Source organism: Strix uralensis, chromosome 17 (assembly GCF_047716275.1).
Source record: "Strix uralensis isolate ZFMK-TIS-50842 chromosome 17, bStrUra1, whole genome shotgun sequence".
NCBI classification, from domain to species: domain Eukaryota; kingdom Metazoa; phylum Chordata; class Aves; order Strigiformes; family Strigidae; genus Strix; species Strix uralensis.
In genome coordinates, this window is record NC_133988.1 from 3,514,294 (window position 1) to 3,530,151 (window position 15,858).

The following is a 15,858-nucleotide window of genomic DNA, read 5'->3' on the forward strand; positions in this document are numbered from 1 at the left end:
GAGGGTGGTTGAGCCCACGGTCCACTTGCTGTGGCTGGCATCAGCCAGCTCCGATCTGAAGGGCTGAACCGCAGCGATGGCTGACAGCCCTGCAAAAGCCAGAAGCCACCTGCCCTGGCCATGCTCTGCTGTGTTGCTTCACTGGCTCTTCTCCTCTGCAGGATTGTACAGCATCCACAAAAAACGTGTCTATGCAGCCCGGCTTATCACACGCCAGAACCTGCAGAGCCCAAAGTCCAGGTAGGAGATGCAGCTGTCCTGGGAGCTGTGGGAGCTGAATGCACCCGAGCATCCATTCATGCAGTGCTGCAAATATCCCTTGACCCCTGAATGTCCCATGGATACCATCTTTGTGCAAATTACAACCAAGGCTGGAAGCCACATGAACCCAGAGAAGGGTGTTCCCTGCCTTCTTACACGGTGAAATCTCTGCTGCTACATAAATTAGCCTGCTGTCTGTAAGGATGAGAAGATGGGTGGCCGCACTTGTGGGGTGGCAGGGTGCATGCAGAGAAAGGATAAAATTGCTGAAGCAAGAGGTTAAACTGTTTTTTCCCTTTAAAAAGTCCCTCAGGGTGAGTCAGCAGTGGGGGGGAGGCGGGCTCTGCAGTGTCCTTTCTAGCTCCCTGCTTTGACTTTGGTGACTGCTCAGTGGGACACCGGGGCTTGGACATGCCATCACTGCCCAGCACACCCAGCGGCTCTTGAGGCCAGACCTCAGCGACTCCCTGAAGGACTCCCCCAAAATACTTCTTTTTCTCCTTTTCCTGTAGCCGCTTGACAATTTTCCTGCGCCTCCACACCAATGGACACCAGGAACTGCAGTACCTGCCCGGGGATCACTTGGGTGTGTTTCCAGGGAACCATGAAGACTTGGTCAATGCGCTGATTGACAGGCTTGAAGATGCCCCTCCGGCCAACCAGCTGGTGAAGGTGGAGCTCCTGGAGGAGAGGAGCACAGCTCTAGGTAACCAGGGCCACCTCAGCATAGAGGTGGCCTCTCTCCTCCTTGCTCATCCCCTGTAGCAGTTCTTGTAGCTCCTCAGGGAGGTAGGTGGCCCCTTGGAGAAATTATTTCCCATCTCACTGCTGTGTTTACCTGGATTGGCAGCACCTTCTTCAACCTTCCTCTGCCCAGAGCCATTGCTCATCTGCACTTGGGATGTAAAGCAAGGGTTTGAAGGGTGAGCAGGGCCCTGGGGAAGATATTACATTATTCTTCATAAAAAAATAAAGCTGTTTATATTCTCATGGGAAAATCAATGTCTAGGACTGGAAAGAAGAGTTAAGGGATCTTAATGGACCATCCCAACACTAAATTTCAGGGATAAGTCTGATATGCTACTGCCATGCACAGTATAACAAGAAATGGAAAACAGTATTAACTCAGAGTGACCGAGGCTGATGGTGGTGGAGTACCAGACTCATATTTGTGCTCATTGTACAGCATCCCACTCGCAGCATGAGGATATCTCGTTGACTCTTCTTTCCAGTTCTTCATCATTCACTGTCTCAGAGCTGGTAAGGGGAATAAAAGCAAGGATTTGTCCACCTTGGCTCTTATGCTCGCCTGATCCCATGCTTGTGCTGAATTCCCTCCTGGCAGGTGTCATCAGTAACTGGACAGATGAGAACCGTGTCCCACCATGCACCATCTTCCAGGCTTTTAAGTACTATTTGGACATCACCACCCCTCCCACACCCCTGTTGCTGCAGCAGTTTGCTTTGTTGGCTACCAGTGACAAGGAGAAGAAACGTCTGCAGGTCCTTAGCAAGGTAAAGCCTCAGACCCCAAGCCCCATTTCTTCAAGGCCCTGGGGCAACCACAATCCCAGGGCATTTTCACCCCATGATGTGGTAAGGCTGAGTCTCTACATGTGAGAGCAGAGCTCCTCCTGCCTGCCTTCACTGCCACCCAGCCCAGCTTTGCCATAGGCCTGGTGGGACATCGGTTGAGGCACCTGGCTTGGAAGAGGTCGATGCTGCAGCTCTCTCATCCCTCCCTCCCTCCCTCTTGCTTGCAGGGCTTGCAGGAGTATGAGGAATGGAAGTGGTCCAAGAACCCCACCATCGTGGAGGTGCTGGAGGAGTTCCCCTCTGTGCAGATGCCCTCCACACTGCTGCTCACACAGCTCCCCCTCCTCCAACCACGTTACTACTCCATCAGTTCCTCCCCAGAGATGTACCCAGGCGAGGTCCACCTCACCGTGGCAGTGGTCTCCTACCGCACAAGAGGTACCATGCTCATGCAGGGGTCAGTGGAGATAGGCTTGGTGTGGGGAGCATTAGCACAAGGACAACACCACAAGGTCTTTGGCAGACAGATGTTATTTTAAAGCCTTTCTACCTGCTGCAGTGACTAGATTCCTTCAACCCATGACACTGCTGTCCCATGTTATGGAGGATGGCCATCCATCAAAGGGGAGTGTGTTGCAGCGATGCCAGGTCTGGGTCAGGTACCAGCAGACTAGCCATGGTGGCTCCAAGCTCCATGTAGGATCATGTTTGCCCACACCACAGTCTGCATTGCCACAACTAGTGAAATTTCTGTACCTGTGCAAGCACGGATGTGTCCAAGAAGCCCTGGTGTAGATGGACACAGCCCCAGCACCCCTGCAACAGGTAGGACACAGGGGAAGACACTGGCCATTCATCTGGGGCTGCCATGGAGGGCTTGTGTCTGGAAGCACCACAGCATGATGCTGCTTCTGCCAAAAAGGACAAAAGAGAAGTGTGCTTCCTAAGTGTTGTGGATGTCCAGCTATCCCAGGGCTGGGTCCTGTGTGAACTTGCGTAGCTCCACAGAGGGCTCCAAGTGCCAAAGTTCTACCAAATTCATGGAGAATGGATGCAGAGATACGAAATGTTTCAGTGAGGTGTTCATGTGGGATGTATCAGGGAGGGTTTCAGAAAGGAAAGCAACTGGAGTAGTTGGCTGGTGTGCCACATACAGCCCTCCTTCCCTCCTGCCCTAGATGGAGAAGGACCAATCCACCACGGAGTCTGCTCCTCTTGGCTCAATCGGATACAGACCGATGAAATAGTGCCCTGTTTTGTAAGAGGGTAAGTGGTCCATGAAAGGCAAGGGGTGAAAAAGATGGGGTGAGCCCTCTTGCAGGATGAGCTCTTTGCCCTCAATTCTTCTTTGCAAAGCATTAAGGGTGCAGGGAAAACAGGGCTGGATTTGTGAGCAAGTGGGTCCCTCTCAGATGCAGTTCTTCTGCTCTAAAATGTCACTTTATGGGGTTTCACCTCATTTCCTACCCCTCCCTCTCTGGGTGGTGTCTCAGCTTGCTGGGGGCAGAGGCGAGGGAGGGAAAATCCTGCTTGGGTTTAACTGGCATCTCTGATGCGTGCAGTGCGCCCGGGTTCCACCTGCCCCAGGATCCCCAGGTGCCCTGCATCCTCATCGGCCCTGGCACCGGCATCGCCCCTTTCCGGAGCTTCTGGCAGCAGCGGCTTTTTGAAATCCAGCACAAAGGTGGGTCGATGCTTTTTCCTCCTGTTTCTCATCTCAAGCAGTGCTCGGGAACCCCGGGCTGGTGGTGTGGGGAGTGGGGGGCAGTCTCCTGCCCGGGCTGCCCTGGAAGGAAGAGGGCTCCTCAAACCAGCGACTGTCCCAGGTGCAGGCTTGGAGGTCAGCCCAAACTCCCAAAACAAACTCTATTAAAATCTTCACATAAAATTTCACAGAACTATAGAGCTGGCATCGTTTTTATGTAAAATACACATTTTTCACTGCTCATTTACACTATTTAGAAAAAAAAAGCTTCATTTTTCCCCAAAACCTGGCACAAGTGCCCCTGCCATGTGACCCCAGGCCATGCACTGGCTCAGGCAGTGCATTAACTCCTCTTTGCTGGTTTTTCCTGCCCCCCAGTTTGGCCAGGAAAGGCTCCTGGCAGTCCTGTGCATGGTGCTGGGGCTGCTGGCAGATCTGGAGGGAGGTGGCTTGCAGAAAGGGGGTATGAGTGGTCCTTGGGCTAAGTGCTTCCTCCATCTCTCCCCAGGTCTGAAGCCTTGTCCTATGGTCCTGGTATTTGGCTGCCGGCAGTCCAGGATCGACCACATTTACAAAGAGGAGACGCTCTTTGCCAAAACCCAAGGTGTCTTCAGAGAGCTGTACACAGCCTACTCCCGGGAACCGGACAAACCAAAGGTGCGTGGCAGGCACTGCTGTGGCCCTGGTGTGCAGCCCTGGGTGGCCATGGCCAGCCAACACGGCATGGAGATGCTGGTTCCTTGGCAGAGCCACAGCGGTTCATGCCCTGGGGCACTCTGGTTGCATAAGCGTGTGGGATCGTGCCCTTCCCAGTGGAGCCCAGTTCCCAGGGCGCATCCCCATCCCTGCACCAGCCTGAATATGTGCCCACATTGCTCATGTTTTGCTCTGGGGGACTGCAGCCTTCCTCACCAGGCAGAGGCAGATGAGGAGGGGAAAGGCACATCTTCCCATGCAGGTGGGCAAGGCGGGATGTCACCCGGTGGGGTAGCCCAGAGCCAGTGCTAACATCTGGTCCGAATTCCCACTGCCACCTCAGCAGGCCTGGCAATGAGATACATGGTGAAGCTGTGAAAATGCAAGAGCGAAACGCTGCTTTGCTGCTTTCCCCATCTCTTTTCTATTGTTGTGGGTGCTGCGAGGCGCAGGCACGCTCCTCGAAGGCAGCTGGTGCACACAAAACTGGCTGGAGCACACAGGTGGATAGGGCTGAGGAGCTGTAGTTAATCTCAGCTCCCACCTCCTCCTCCCTCAGAAATACGTGCAGGACGTGTTACAGGAGCAGCTGGCCCAAACCGTGTTCAAAGCACTGAAGGAGCAGGGAGGCCACATCTACGTCTGCGGGGATGTCACCATGGCTGGGGACGTCCTCAAGACCGTTCAGCGCATCGTGAGGCAGCAGGGCCAGCTGTCGGTGGAGGAGGCAGGCGCTTTCATCAGCAAGCTGCGGGTGAGAGGCGTCTGCACCACGAGACACCACGCGAGCTCCTGCCACGGGCGCTGCACCTGGTGCCTCCTCCTGCAGAGCGGGCAGCACCGAGGTGACGGGCGCTGGCGGGGATTGCGGCTCCCACCCACGCCGCCTGCACCCGGGCAAGGTTGGGAGCGTGATCTTCCCAAGATCTGGGTGCGCAGTGGAAGTCACCTTGTTTTGCAGGATCTCTGCTCCCGGCTGCATCCCCCTCAGCCCGTGCTGAGATCCCGTGATGAGCGTGATGCTGTGCTGAGCACTGGTACAAGCTCTTTCGGGCACCCTTGGTAGCCTAGACAGGCCTTCTTCACCTGGTGAAGTCCCCGCTGTCCCTCCATCATTGCAGCAAGTTAGCAGGGCAGACTGTGGGTCCCCCTCCCAAAATCTCCTCTGTCCGTGGGTTTGGCTGGCTGCTGCCCCTGGGCAAACACATTGCTGCAGATATTGCAGCTGAAGCAGAAGTGAGCTCAGTTTGGGGCACAGGCCTGAGGACGGATGCTCAAACAGTTCTACTTCTGCCCCAGAGGACAACTCAGCCCAATTCCTGCAAGACTATCCCTCTGAACCATGGCCCCACACTCCATCCAGGGGCCGAGGAAGCCCAGAGCCATGGTTTTGACTGGTTTTCAAGCAAAAGCTCTTGTACACAGGCTGGCCTCAGGCTACTTGTCCCCTTGATGGCCAGGCAGTCCCTGGGTTGCCGGCAGTTGAGGAGGTCTAATGCAGCTCTGACACTGCCCCACAGTGTGACCTTGGAAGGTCATTTCACCTCCCTGCTTGTTCCTGCCCCTCTGCCCTGCCTGTCCCACCAGCTCTTGTGACAGGCCCAGGATATTTGCTGTGTATCTGGTACCTACCCACAACACAAGAGCTTTCTGGTGCCACAGCAATACCAACTGTTTGTAAATACTCTTTTTTTCCTACTGCTCCTCTCCCATCCTCTGTTTCAGGATGACAGCCGGTACCACGAGGATATTTTTGGAGTCACCCTGCGTACGTACGAAGTGACTAACCGCCTTAGATCTGAGTCTATTGCATTCATTGAGGAGAGCAAAAAGGATACGGATGAGTGAGTTGACATGTTTATTTTAACCCCTGCAGTCATCTCCCAAGCGCGTGGGCTGTGGGATGGGGAAGGGAGCTTTAACTTTTGCACACATGTGGTCCTTCTTAAAGCAGAGGCTGAGAAAAGGAATTTGATGTTTGCACTGGAAGCAGAGGCTGCTGCCTGGCAGCTTCTCCGAAATAGCTGTCACCTCGCTAGGACAAATCCCCCCCGACCTTTCCAGGTTATTGCACCCACTGTACCAGTGTGCTCAGACCTGACAGTCCCGTACAAATGGTAATGCAAAGCACAAGAGTCCTGCCCACTGCCTGCCTCTGCTCCCTGCCAGCGAGCCAGTGGATGACGGGCTGGAAGGTTTGCAGGACCCGTGGAGAGGGGTGGCTCTCCCCAGCTCCAGTGCCGGCTGCAGGGGGGCCTGGCTGGCTCCAGGGGTGCAGACAGCAGGTACCCATGGTGGGAGAGGTCTCCAGGCTGCTGCACGCCCAGTTAGGAAAGATCTAGAGACTTTTCTTTCCACTGTTGTAAAAACAATCAAAAGAAGTAAAAACCCTTGACATTTGCTATGTTTGTTTCTGCTCTACCATGTTCTGCCATTTGCTCATCTCTGTCATGGTGGGATTTTCCCTGGCTGAGCAGAAGGATTATTTAAGATAAAGGATGGGCAGCTGCATAGATATTTCTCCTTGTCCTGGCCCTCGGTAGCCTGGGGTACAACCCCTTCCCTGCACTCCTGGCTGTGCCATGTAGTGCCCAGCTGAGCTGGAGTGGGTTTTCCAACATCCCTGAGGTTTGGTAGGAATTTTTCTCTGATGCAGCACATACTCTGGGGTCTGCACTGTATACAGAGTGCTTCAGTTTCCCACCTCTAGGTAGGGATAAGGGTTACCTACCTGCCCACCTCAGCCAGCTGCAAAGGCCTCTGTAAATTCCTGTCTACAACATGGTCCCTTGGAAGGTCCTTAGGTAGGGTGCTCAGATGCTCCTCACTGCTCCCTCTAAGGCCAGCCTTTCTTTCTCCCCTTTCCCTTGCAGGGTTTTCTGCTCCTAACTGGACCCTTCGCCCCAGGGGGATGCCAAACCAGTCCCAGCACCTGCTGCCCCCTCCAGCCAGAGGGCACTGGGTTTTGTATTTCACAGACACGGTGGCTCCTTTTCCTCGGGGAACTGCCCATGGAAAGCGCTCTGTCTCTCGTCCTGTTGTTGTGTCCTGATGATGATGATGATTTTTATTTCCTTTTTTTCCTCTTTCTCTTGCTCTTGTCCTGTGGCCGTTTCTTTTCACTCCTTTTCCCTTCCCTGGTTTTCCCCACTGAAGTACGATGGCTTTATAACCTGCAGTGGCTCTTAACAGAACTTCACATTTCTCCTTCTTCTCATGAGGGCATTTTGCAGCTGCATGAAATCATCACCTTCACAATCATCTGCATTGTTGGTGTTTTGGGGGACAGCAGAGCTGGCAGGGGCTGGGCAATGGCTAGGTCTTGTCACTTGACCAGAGCTGGCTCCCCCTTTCCCCAGCTCAGGGCTTGGCTGAATCCTTGCGTTTTCATGGACTTCCTTTGGACTTGTACAGACCTGGGCATATGCCTGAGGCTGGGGGCAGATGATGTGCAATGCCCTCGTGCCTATGAACTTTGTTCATCCCCAAGCAGCCTGGGTACAAATGTGTCTGTTTTGATCTGAAGGGTGGGATGTCTCTGGTTCATGTGTCATGATTTCTCCTAAATGGACTCTGTGCTGTTTGCCAACTCCTCTGCTCCCTGTTCCCCAAGAGCCTCTCCTTTTGCTCAATCCTCACTTTCGCCAGCATGAAAGTCCTCCCACAGAGGAGCAAGCACCGAACACACAGGCTGATGTGTACGTTAAGGAAAAACTCATGGCAATGACTGCTGCTTGGCCAGGCTGTCCTCCGGAGAGCTTTACAGGAGATATGTCATCTGCACCATGATGCTGGTGGGAGAGATTGAGGAACCGGCTGCATTCCAGAGCTTTGCATGCTGTGAATGTGTGAACCCTCTCCCAGGTGAGACTGGAAAGCCACGAGGATGGGAGAGAAGCGGCTCCAACCCCAGCTGCAAGAGGCACCTCCTGGTAACAAAGCCTATTTTGGAAGGCAGCACTTGGAGGGTTATGGACTCTTCTGGTCCTCGGTGAGGTTGTGCTGACCGAGGACTCTTGAAAGCCCACAGACCATCAGCTCCACCTGAGCGCAGACTCATGAGCAGTTCTGGGACAGCAGACCCCAGTCACTTCCACACCTTTGGGAGCAGAAAGTGCCAGCACGGAATGACCTGCCTGCCAAGAGAAAAGCATGTGGCGTCTCGGTAGCAAGCCAGTCCCCCCTGTAGGCTCTGCACCACCTGCCAGCGGCACGAGCTGTCTCTGCCGGGACATCTCATGTGAGAAGGGAAGTGAGATCAGCTGTAAAGATGCTGTGTGATTCTGGGCTCTGACACGCTCACACCTCAGCCCTGCTGCAAAAATCTGGCCCCAAAAGCAATCTGTTAACACAATCACAGAAAGCTCTCAGTCCCTCTAACAGAGAAAAGCTGTCTGCAAGGTAAAGCATGCGTGACCTTGGGTGTCCTTCCTTCTCCTCCCTTCCTCACCCTGAAGAAGGTTTGTCCTCCCTCACTACCAGGACGAGGGCAGCAGGGCATGGCTGCAGCTCTTGCTGGAGGCAGGGATACGGGGTTGACATTTTGAGCTGGTAGACGCTGATCCCTTCCTCCTGCCCCTGCTCTGCTGAACTGTGCACTGATGCTGGTATGGAGCAAAGCACCTGCACCAGTGACAGCAGAGGGTTTGTCCAGGAGCTGCAATGGTGAGCTTGCTTTCAGAGAGCTAAGATTAACTGCCCTAAGCCAAAGTCAGAACAAAAAGCGCTGCAGGAGCTTTGCTGCTCTCCCAGTCCATGGTACAAGCTGCGCTGGCTCCCCTGGCCCCAGGCTGTGCAGTTATCCCCACCCTCAGCCAGGTCCTCTGGCCCTTTCTTGCTGCTTCACTGGCCACATCTCCACGTGCTGTGACCATCTTCTGCAGCTTTGACTCCCTGAATTCTTGAAGCAGCTCCAGCCCAAAATCCAAGAGCAAAAGGCCTCCAGGCACTGGGAAAATTTGAGATCCAGGTCTTCGTTTTAGTGGTCCCGGCAGAGTATCTAGCGTGGAGTAAAATGCGAATGAATGCTGCCACGGTGTGGCCACAGCCCCGCTCGCTGGGCTACCAGGGCGGCCAGAGCAGGGCTGGGAGCCAGGAGCAAGGCCAGGTTTGTGTCACTGCCTTGGGGACTTTGTGACCTGGAGGTGAAAGCAGGGCAGGACAGGAAAAAGGGCAGCCCATGGTCCACCTCTGTGGACCCTAATCCCAGGGCAGGCAGTGGGATGGGGGAGCTGGGTCCCTTTGCTGCTGGGATGTGTGAATTTGGTCCTGCCTGTGGGAGACAACTCCCTGGCTGTGAACATACAGCAATCCTGGCCCCAACCCCCAATCCTATGGCTGCACAAAGAGAACTAAAGACAAAAAATCAGACTCATCCCCTTCTTCTGGGAAATTTGATGCTGGCTCTAGACTTTGTGCTCTGGCCCTCCGTTTAGTAGAAAGAGAGATGCAATCTGAAGAGGAGGTAGTGCCCAAAGAAATGCCCTTGCTTCGTCCTCTTTCCAGCTCATCCTGTGTTGCTGGCAATTAGTTTTCTCCTGTCCTGCCTTCTGCCTGTATCGCTACAACATCTCCCATCTGGAAGCCTGTGCCTGAGCTGAATTGGCTTGCTTCTCCTGCACCCCAAAGCTTGCCACCTCTATCTCCCCCTTCCACCTGAGCTGCCAGTGGAAACAGCAGGGAAGGCCACGGAGAAGGGAACAGGGTGTGTGCCTTGCCTCTGGTGGGATGTCCAAAGGGGTCTGCGCTGGGCAGACAGCCAAAGCTGTTTCAAATTCAGCAGGCATCAGGCAGGTGAGTCCCTCAGAGCCCTTTGGAAGGGAAATGCTCTTTTAAGGCCAGTCTCCCTGCCTGGCCCCGGAGAAGAAACACCCTCCCTGCCGTGAAGGTCCATGAAGTTAATATGTCCCCCAGGGCTCTGAGCTGCCTCTCTGCTCCCTCTGCCTGAGTAGGACCGTCCGCTCCTCACAAGCCGCACCACTGGGAATTTTGATTCATTGGTTTTTGTTGAGTCAGTCTCAGACGTCTTAACTTCTGCTTCATCCACCTTACCTGCAGGGGCTTAGCACTCCCCTCGAGCTTAATTTTCTCCCACAGCAAAGGGGGAAATAAACTTGTGGATCTGCGTTATCATTCCACCAATGCGGCTCTTCCACCAGTTGTCTAGACTCTGCTCATCTCGGTGTGACATTTCTGACGCGTGGGTGTAGCCACAGTATCTCCGGCATGCATAAACGGCAGAGAGCAAGGTGAGCTCTGCCACAGACTGGTGTCAGGAGCTGCTCGGGGGTGTCATCCATGGAGGGGTTGTGCCTCTTGGGCACTCGGTTCACAGATCTGTCACCTCCGGGTGCCTGCTGCCAGTCCAGGCTCCTGCACAGCCCCACGTGGCTCCTGCGGCGAGGGCTGCTGGACCTGATGGACACCCAGCCGGATCCCCTCTCCTGGCAGATGTCCACTACTGCTCATTTTAAGCAGCTCTGCTCCTTTTTTCTCCCCAGGTATTAAACATAAAGAGGCTCTTCTCTAAACAGAAGATTTGATTTTCAAGACACCATGAAGCGGGGTTTTTTTTTGCAAAGATTTTTAATTCATAGGTCTTTCAAATGTCCACAGAAAGTTATTCTATGAACTTGAAAACTCATGGGAAATGGTTGTGTTTTCCCAACCTGCTGTGTCCACTAGCAGGGAAAAATAAGTTGTTCATTCAGTACAAGGGTATCTACCGCCTGTGTTGTTGATGACTTCAAAGATTTCATCTCCTCAGAAGGACTGCCTGAGAGTTTGTTGTTCTTCTATTTATGAGAGACAGCGGGAAAATAATGAGACTCCTGTCATCAGGAGTAGACTCGCAAAGATGACACCTCCACAATCCTTGCGGGGTGGCCCTGAGGTTGTTGCACTAGAGGAACCGAACCAGCCACATCCATACTGGCCAGAGAAACGGGGCTTGAGTTGGGGCTGTCCACGCTCCCTGTCCCCAGCCCTGTGCCTACGCGTCCCCAGGGTCGCGCAGGGGACTCTGTTCACACCCAGAGCGGTGTGAGCCAATGTGTCCGTGCACGTCCGGCAACCCTGCAGCTGCATCCTGAGCGAACGTGACTGCACTTATGTGGAAGAGGGGATGGGAAGAGACAGGAGCTGCATGAACCTGTGTCCAGTCTAACTGCGATTGCTCCGTTAGTTCCTTTACTGTTAGTATGCGACGCCTCTCACCCCGTCCCGGGCTGTAACCCAGGCTCCCTCTACTGCTTTCCTCTGCAGAGCCCTCCTTTCTCCTCAGCCCTGCCTGTCCCACCAAAAGGTGCAGCGAGCTGCTCAGGTGGGTCCTGGGAACGACGACGGACTTAGTGCCTTGTGCTGGGAAGAGGCTGTTGCACTGGGGTTGCCCTCCTGTTCCTGCTCTCTCCAGAGATGCTCCTAGCACACAGACTGAGGGCTGAGGGGAACGGATTACTTCATTTTACAAGTGAAATTCTGGGTAGGCAAATTCCCTCTGGGATAACTGAGAGCAAACTGACAGCCCTGCTCAGCCGTGCTCTGCAATTAATCTCCCAGTGACGGGGTTTTATAGGAGTGTGGAGGTGGTGCAAGGTTAGAGTGTGGGTGCAAAGTGGACACCACCTTCTGCAAGCACCACGGGTCTGTGAACACCTACCACACATCAGAGACCATGTTTTTATTGGGCTGGCAGTGGGGGGAGAGGACGTGTTTGTGCCTGAAGCCTCACAGACTTGTGCCAACCCCAGGCCAAAGCTGCTGCCTCCTGACTTACGACCACTGAAGCCATTACAGTCCCCTGATTTATACTTGTGGGGAAGCTGCAGAGAGTTCCCAGCATTTTTTGGACTGAGAATTTTATGCTCAAAACTAAATTTTGTTCTTGCTTTCACTGGGGACCAGTTCTCAGCTCCAGAATTGCTCTGATAACTTTGCAATTGCTTTGATAGTTCCGGAGGGGAGCGTAGTCCCTTTGCAGAACAGATGGAGACACATTTTCAGGACCATTCAACTTTGCTGTAACTCTTTCTTATAACAATTTCTTCTGCTACAACAGGAGGAGCAAAATTTAGCCAATGCTGAATGCTCTTGAAAACTGTATTCCCGAACTTGGACAAAATTAGTGTAGAATCTGAGTCCTCCCGGATACAAAATGCCTTCCACACCCACCGGCTTCAGTGGCATTGGGGGTTTCAGCAGCTCGCAGGATCAGGCTTTCCCAGCAGCAGCAGTGGCAGCAATTTCATGATGGCAGTGTTTTTGCGTGTGTCAATCTGCACTTGCACTTGCCTGCAATGCATGACTCTACTAATCCTTTTGAAATCTACCCTCGACAGGGAGATGTGAGCTCTAGCTTCTTCCATATGGCCGTGTGTATTTAATAGGAAATCAGGGGAGTGGGAGAAAGCTAATGGGATTGCTGCTTTAAAGCACTTGGTTCCAGAAGTAAAACAGAACTTACCAGAGGTCAAAATTGGCTTGATTTCAGCATGGGTACAAGGGCAACTCATGAAATATTTAAGCATTGTAATGCAGACACACCTTTTTCCTGCTGTGCCAGGAATGAAGCAGACTAGAAACTCCTGGCCTCCACCCCTACAGATGTTTGGCTGTGATGGAAGTTTGAGCCGTTGAAATCACGGGAAAAAAAGCAGATTGTGAGTTCATAGCTGAGCAGTCGCAGCTTGTTTAGCAGTGAGAACACCTCACTGCGAGGGCTGCTGCTTTCCTGCCTTACTCATTCATGTACCTACCTGGCCAGATTTCGGGGGAGGGAGGAGGGAGGAAGCACTTCAAAGGCAAGAAAATCCAACCTGTGAGCCTTGCCCTGAGAATCCCTCGGTGAACAGGAGCTTACAGGCCAAGGCTTTGCAGCTACTCCTCATTACCACGGCGGGGACGTGGGCAAGACACCGGAGGTTTCTCTTGTATCCACAGGCCAAAGCATGCAGAAGCTGTCCTGGGGCTGTGGGAAAGCAGGAGCGCGGAGCTGGGCTGCGGGTAGACTCCTGCATGGCCAGACTGCGGTGTTTGCACGCAGCTTTCTGTAGGGCTGGATCAGAAATCTGTTAGTGAGTAACACTGTGCAAAGTATTTTTCTTCTGGGGGCATTCTTGGTACCTTAAAAATTTAAAGACTAAATACTAAAAAAGTTGATCTAACTGATTTGGGGCTTATTGTTGTTGTTTTGTTTTCATGTGTTGGTTTTGGGTGGGGAAAGCAAACAAAAAATACATCAGATTGGTTTGGATTAAATCAAATACTTTGTTCCCATGATAATTGCTAATGGAGATTTTAAAATATTCCAAGGGCAACAAAACTGCCTTAATATGTGTTCAACTCCAACAAGAGACTCCAGTGCTACTTGCTTCTGAGCCTGCTTTTTTATGTTTCTCTCTGTGTGACCGTGGCATGGAATCATCTCTTAACAAAATACACTTTGAGTACTCAACAGGGTGTCCAGAAACAGAAGACAGTGTTTCAGAATCTCCCCAAGCCCAGCATTGAAGTGATGGCTTTGAAACCAATGAAATTCAGTGCAAAATTTCTGCTTTGCTAGAATTCTACAAAATAGGCAAATGTCCACAATTCCCAAGGTTAAATGTGCTCTGCTGCCTTGAGATGCCTTCAAAAAACCCTGGGATCTGTATGCTGAAAAGAGCTTGAGAATAGGTTCCCTGGCCTGCAGCAACATCCCCAGCTCTTCTAGAATGTACACAATTCCCCAGGCAGTAGATGAACAGAGTAAGATGACTTTCAGCCAGGACTCATTGCTTTTTAGATTGCATGTAGTTAGAAACATGAGTTCTGCCAGGCGCCCAGGGAATTTGATATTCAGTGCCAATTAATTTTTGTAATAGGAACAGGGATTTATTCCCTTGATTCCCTTAGGCACCTTTGAAAAGCATAAGCCTCAAAGGTTGGTTTGGATTTTTTTTTTCTGGTGGCCTTTTACCTGAAGAGCAGTGGTGCCGAGATGAGAAAGGGGACCGGTCTGTGAAGGGTAGCAGCTTTGGGGCAGGCAACTCCCAAACTTTCCACTGCAGAGGTTTTCTAAACTCTTCAGATGTGGGTAAATTCTGCTCTGCTAGATGGGACTCCAACCTCTCGCTGCTCTCTGGTCCTCCTGCTCCTTCCTCCCTCCCCTCAGCACCTCCTCATGTCACTGTGCCTTCATTTGGTTTATAAAATGATGCCATGATTTAAGACTGGCACATTGTCTTTACTCTCCCTTTGCATCCCATAAGACAGGTATGTGTGGAGGGGGGTTAGCTTATTTTGTAGCTTTTCGTGTGATCCTAAGGTAGGTTTCTTCTGAGGAGTGAAGGGGTGGGGATAGTTGGATGTTGTATTTGATCCTACCAGTGCTTTAAGCGGTCAGAAACATGGTTTTCCCCTACCTCTGAGCTCTCAATGCTGCTAAAATCTCTGCCATTCGTACAATGTACTCCAGCCCCCTCTCTCGGACTGACTCTGGCTCTGTTTGCAAGATATCCACATTGTTCTAAAGCATGCACCTCTTTCTGTATAGTTCCAATCTTCTGATTTTATGGAATACTTATGCCTGTTTGCATTACAGTCAAAATAAAAAAGTGAACTAAAATCTAGCAGATGTCATTCTTCTCTTATCTCTGGGTTTTTAATGCTGAAAGGCCTCTCCTGCTATCTTGGCCTTGCTCTGGTTCGTTACCTGTAATGCCAAAGCACTATAAATAGGATGGTGGCGTCAATCAGCAATATCTACCTATCTGCAAGTCAGAAACGCTTCCTTGTAAGGTTACTTGAATCACAGCACTTCATGTTTCACATCATTTATACCATGTCCACCGGGAAAATGCCACAGTCAAGCAAGAAGGGCTGTTTGCACACAATCCGGGGTGACTTTTGATGCTGGAGCCTCAGGAACACACCACTGCAGGCAGGACCGGAGAGACCTGAGCAAAAAGAATGGCTGCACGTGGCCAGGCGAGTGAGCCGCAAGTATGGACATGGCTTCTTACGTGGGAAGGTAGTGCGCTGTTGCAAAGGGGTACTAATCTGCCTTTATGTAAGTAGATCACTTCTTAGTGCTCCCTGAAGGACAGGGATGTGATCAGGGCAGAAAAATCCTAAATTGTCTGCAAGGAGCAAATGAGAGTGGTCAGTACTGGGGCCAGTGCTCTTTAACACCTTTGTCAGCGACACGGACCGTGGGATCGAGGCACCCTCAGCAAGTTCACCAATGACACCCAGCTGTGTGGTGCGGTCACACGCTGGAGGGAAGGGATGTGCCATCCAGAGGGACCTGGACAGGCTGGAGGGGTGGGACCATGCAAACCTCAAGTTCAACAAGGCCAAGTGCAGGGTCTTGCACAGGGGTTGGGGTAATCCCAAGCACAAATACAGGCTGGGCGAAGAGTGGAGTGAGAGCAGCCCCAAGGAGAGGGACTGGGGGTATCGGTGGATGGAAAAGTGACTATGACCCAGCAACATGCACTTGCAGCCCAGAAAGCCAACTGTGTCCTGGGCTGTGTACTGGTCGAGAGAGGTAATTCTCCCCCTCTACTCTGCTCTCATGAGACCCCATCTGCAGTGCTGCATCCAGCTCTGGAGTCTTCAGTGCAGGAAAGACACAGACCGCTCGAGTGAGTCCAGAGGAGGCCACAAAAATAATCAGAAGG

The 15,858-nt window shown here is 52.4% G+C and overlaps 1 protein-coding gene across 3 annotated transcripts in view; it reads left to right on the plus strand.

Moving 5' to 3' along the window:
* The window catches only part of NOS1 (nitric oxide synthase 1), a 76,919-nt gene extending 62,114 nt beyond the window's left edge, over positions 1-14,805 (plus strand). For 2 of the 3 annotated variants that reach the window (XM_074887108.1, XM_074887109.1), the window contains exons 20-29: positions 162-240; positions 774-967; positions 1,607-1,776; positions 2,025-2,235; positions 2,976-3,063; positions 3,360-3,481; positions 4,011-4,159; positions 4,758-4,952; positions 5,924-6,042; positions 7,072-14,805. In XM_074887108.1, the coding sequence (XP_074743209.1) occupies positions 162-240; positions 774-967; positions 1,607-1,776; positions 2,025-2,235; positions 2,976-3,063; positions 3,360-3,481; positions 4,011-4,159; positions 4,758-4,952; positions 5,924-6,042; positions 7,072-7,087 (1,343 nt within the window). In that variant the 3' untranslated portion in view covers positions 7,088-14,805. The remainder of the gene's footprint in view (positions 1-161; positions 241-773; positions 968-1,606; positions 1,777-2,024; positions 2,236-2,975; positions 3,064-3,359; positions 3,482-4,010; positions 4,160-4,757; positions 4,953-5,923; positions 6,043-7,071) is intronic. The other variant, XM_074887110.1, reaches the window with a different exon arrangement.
* The last annotated feature ends 1,053 nt before the right edge of the window (positions 14,806-15,858 follow it).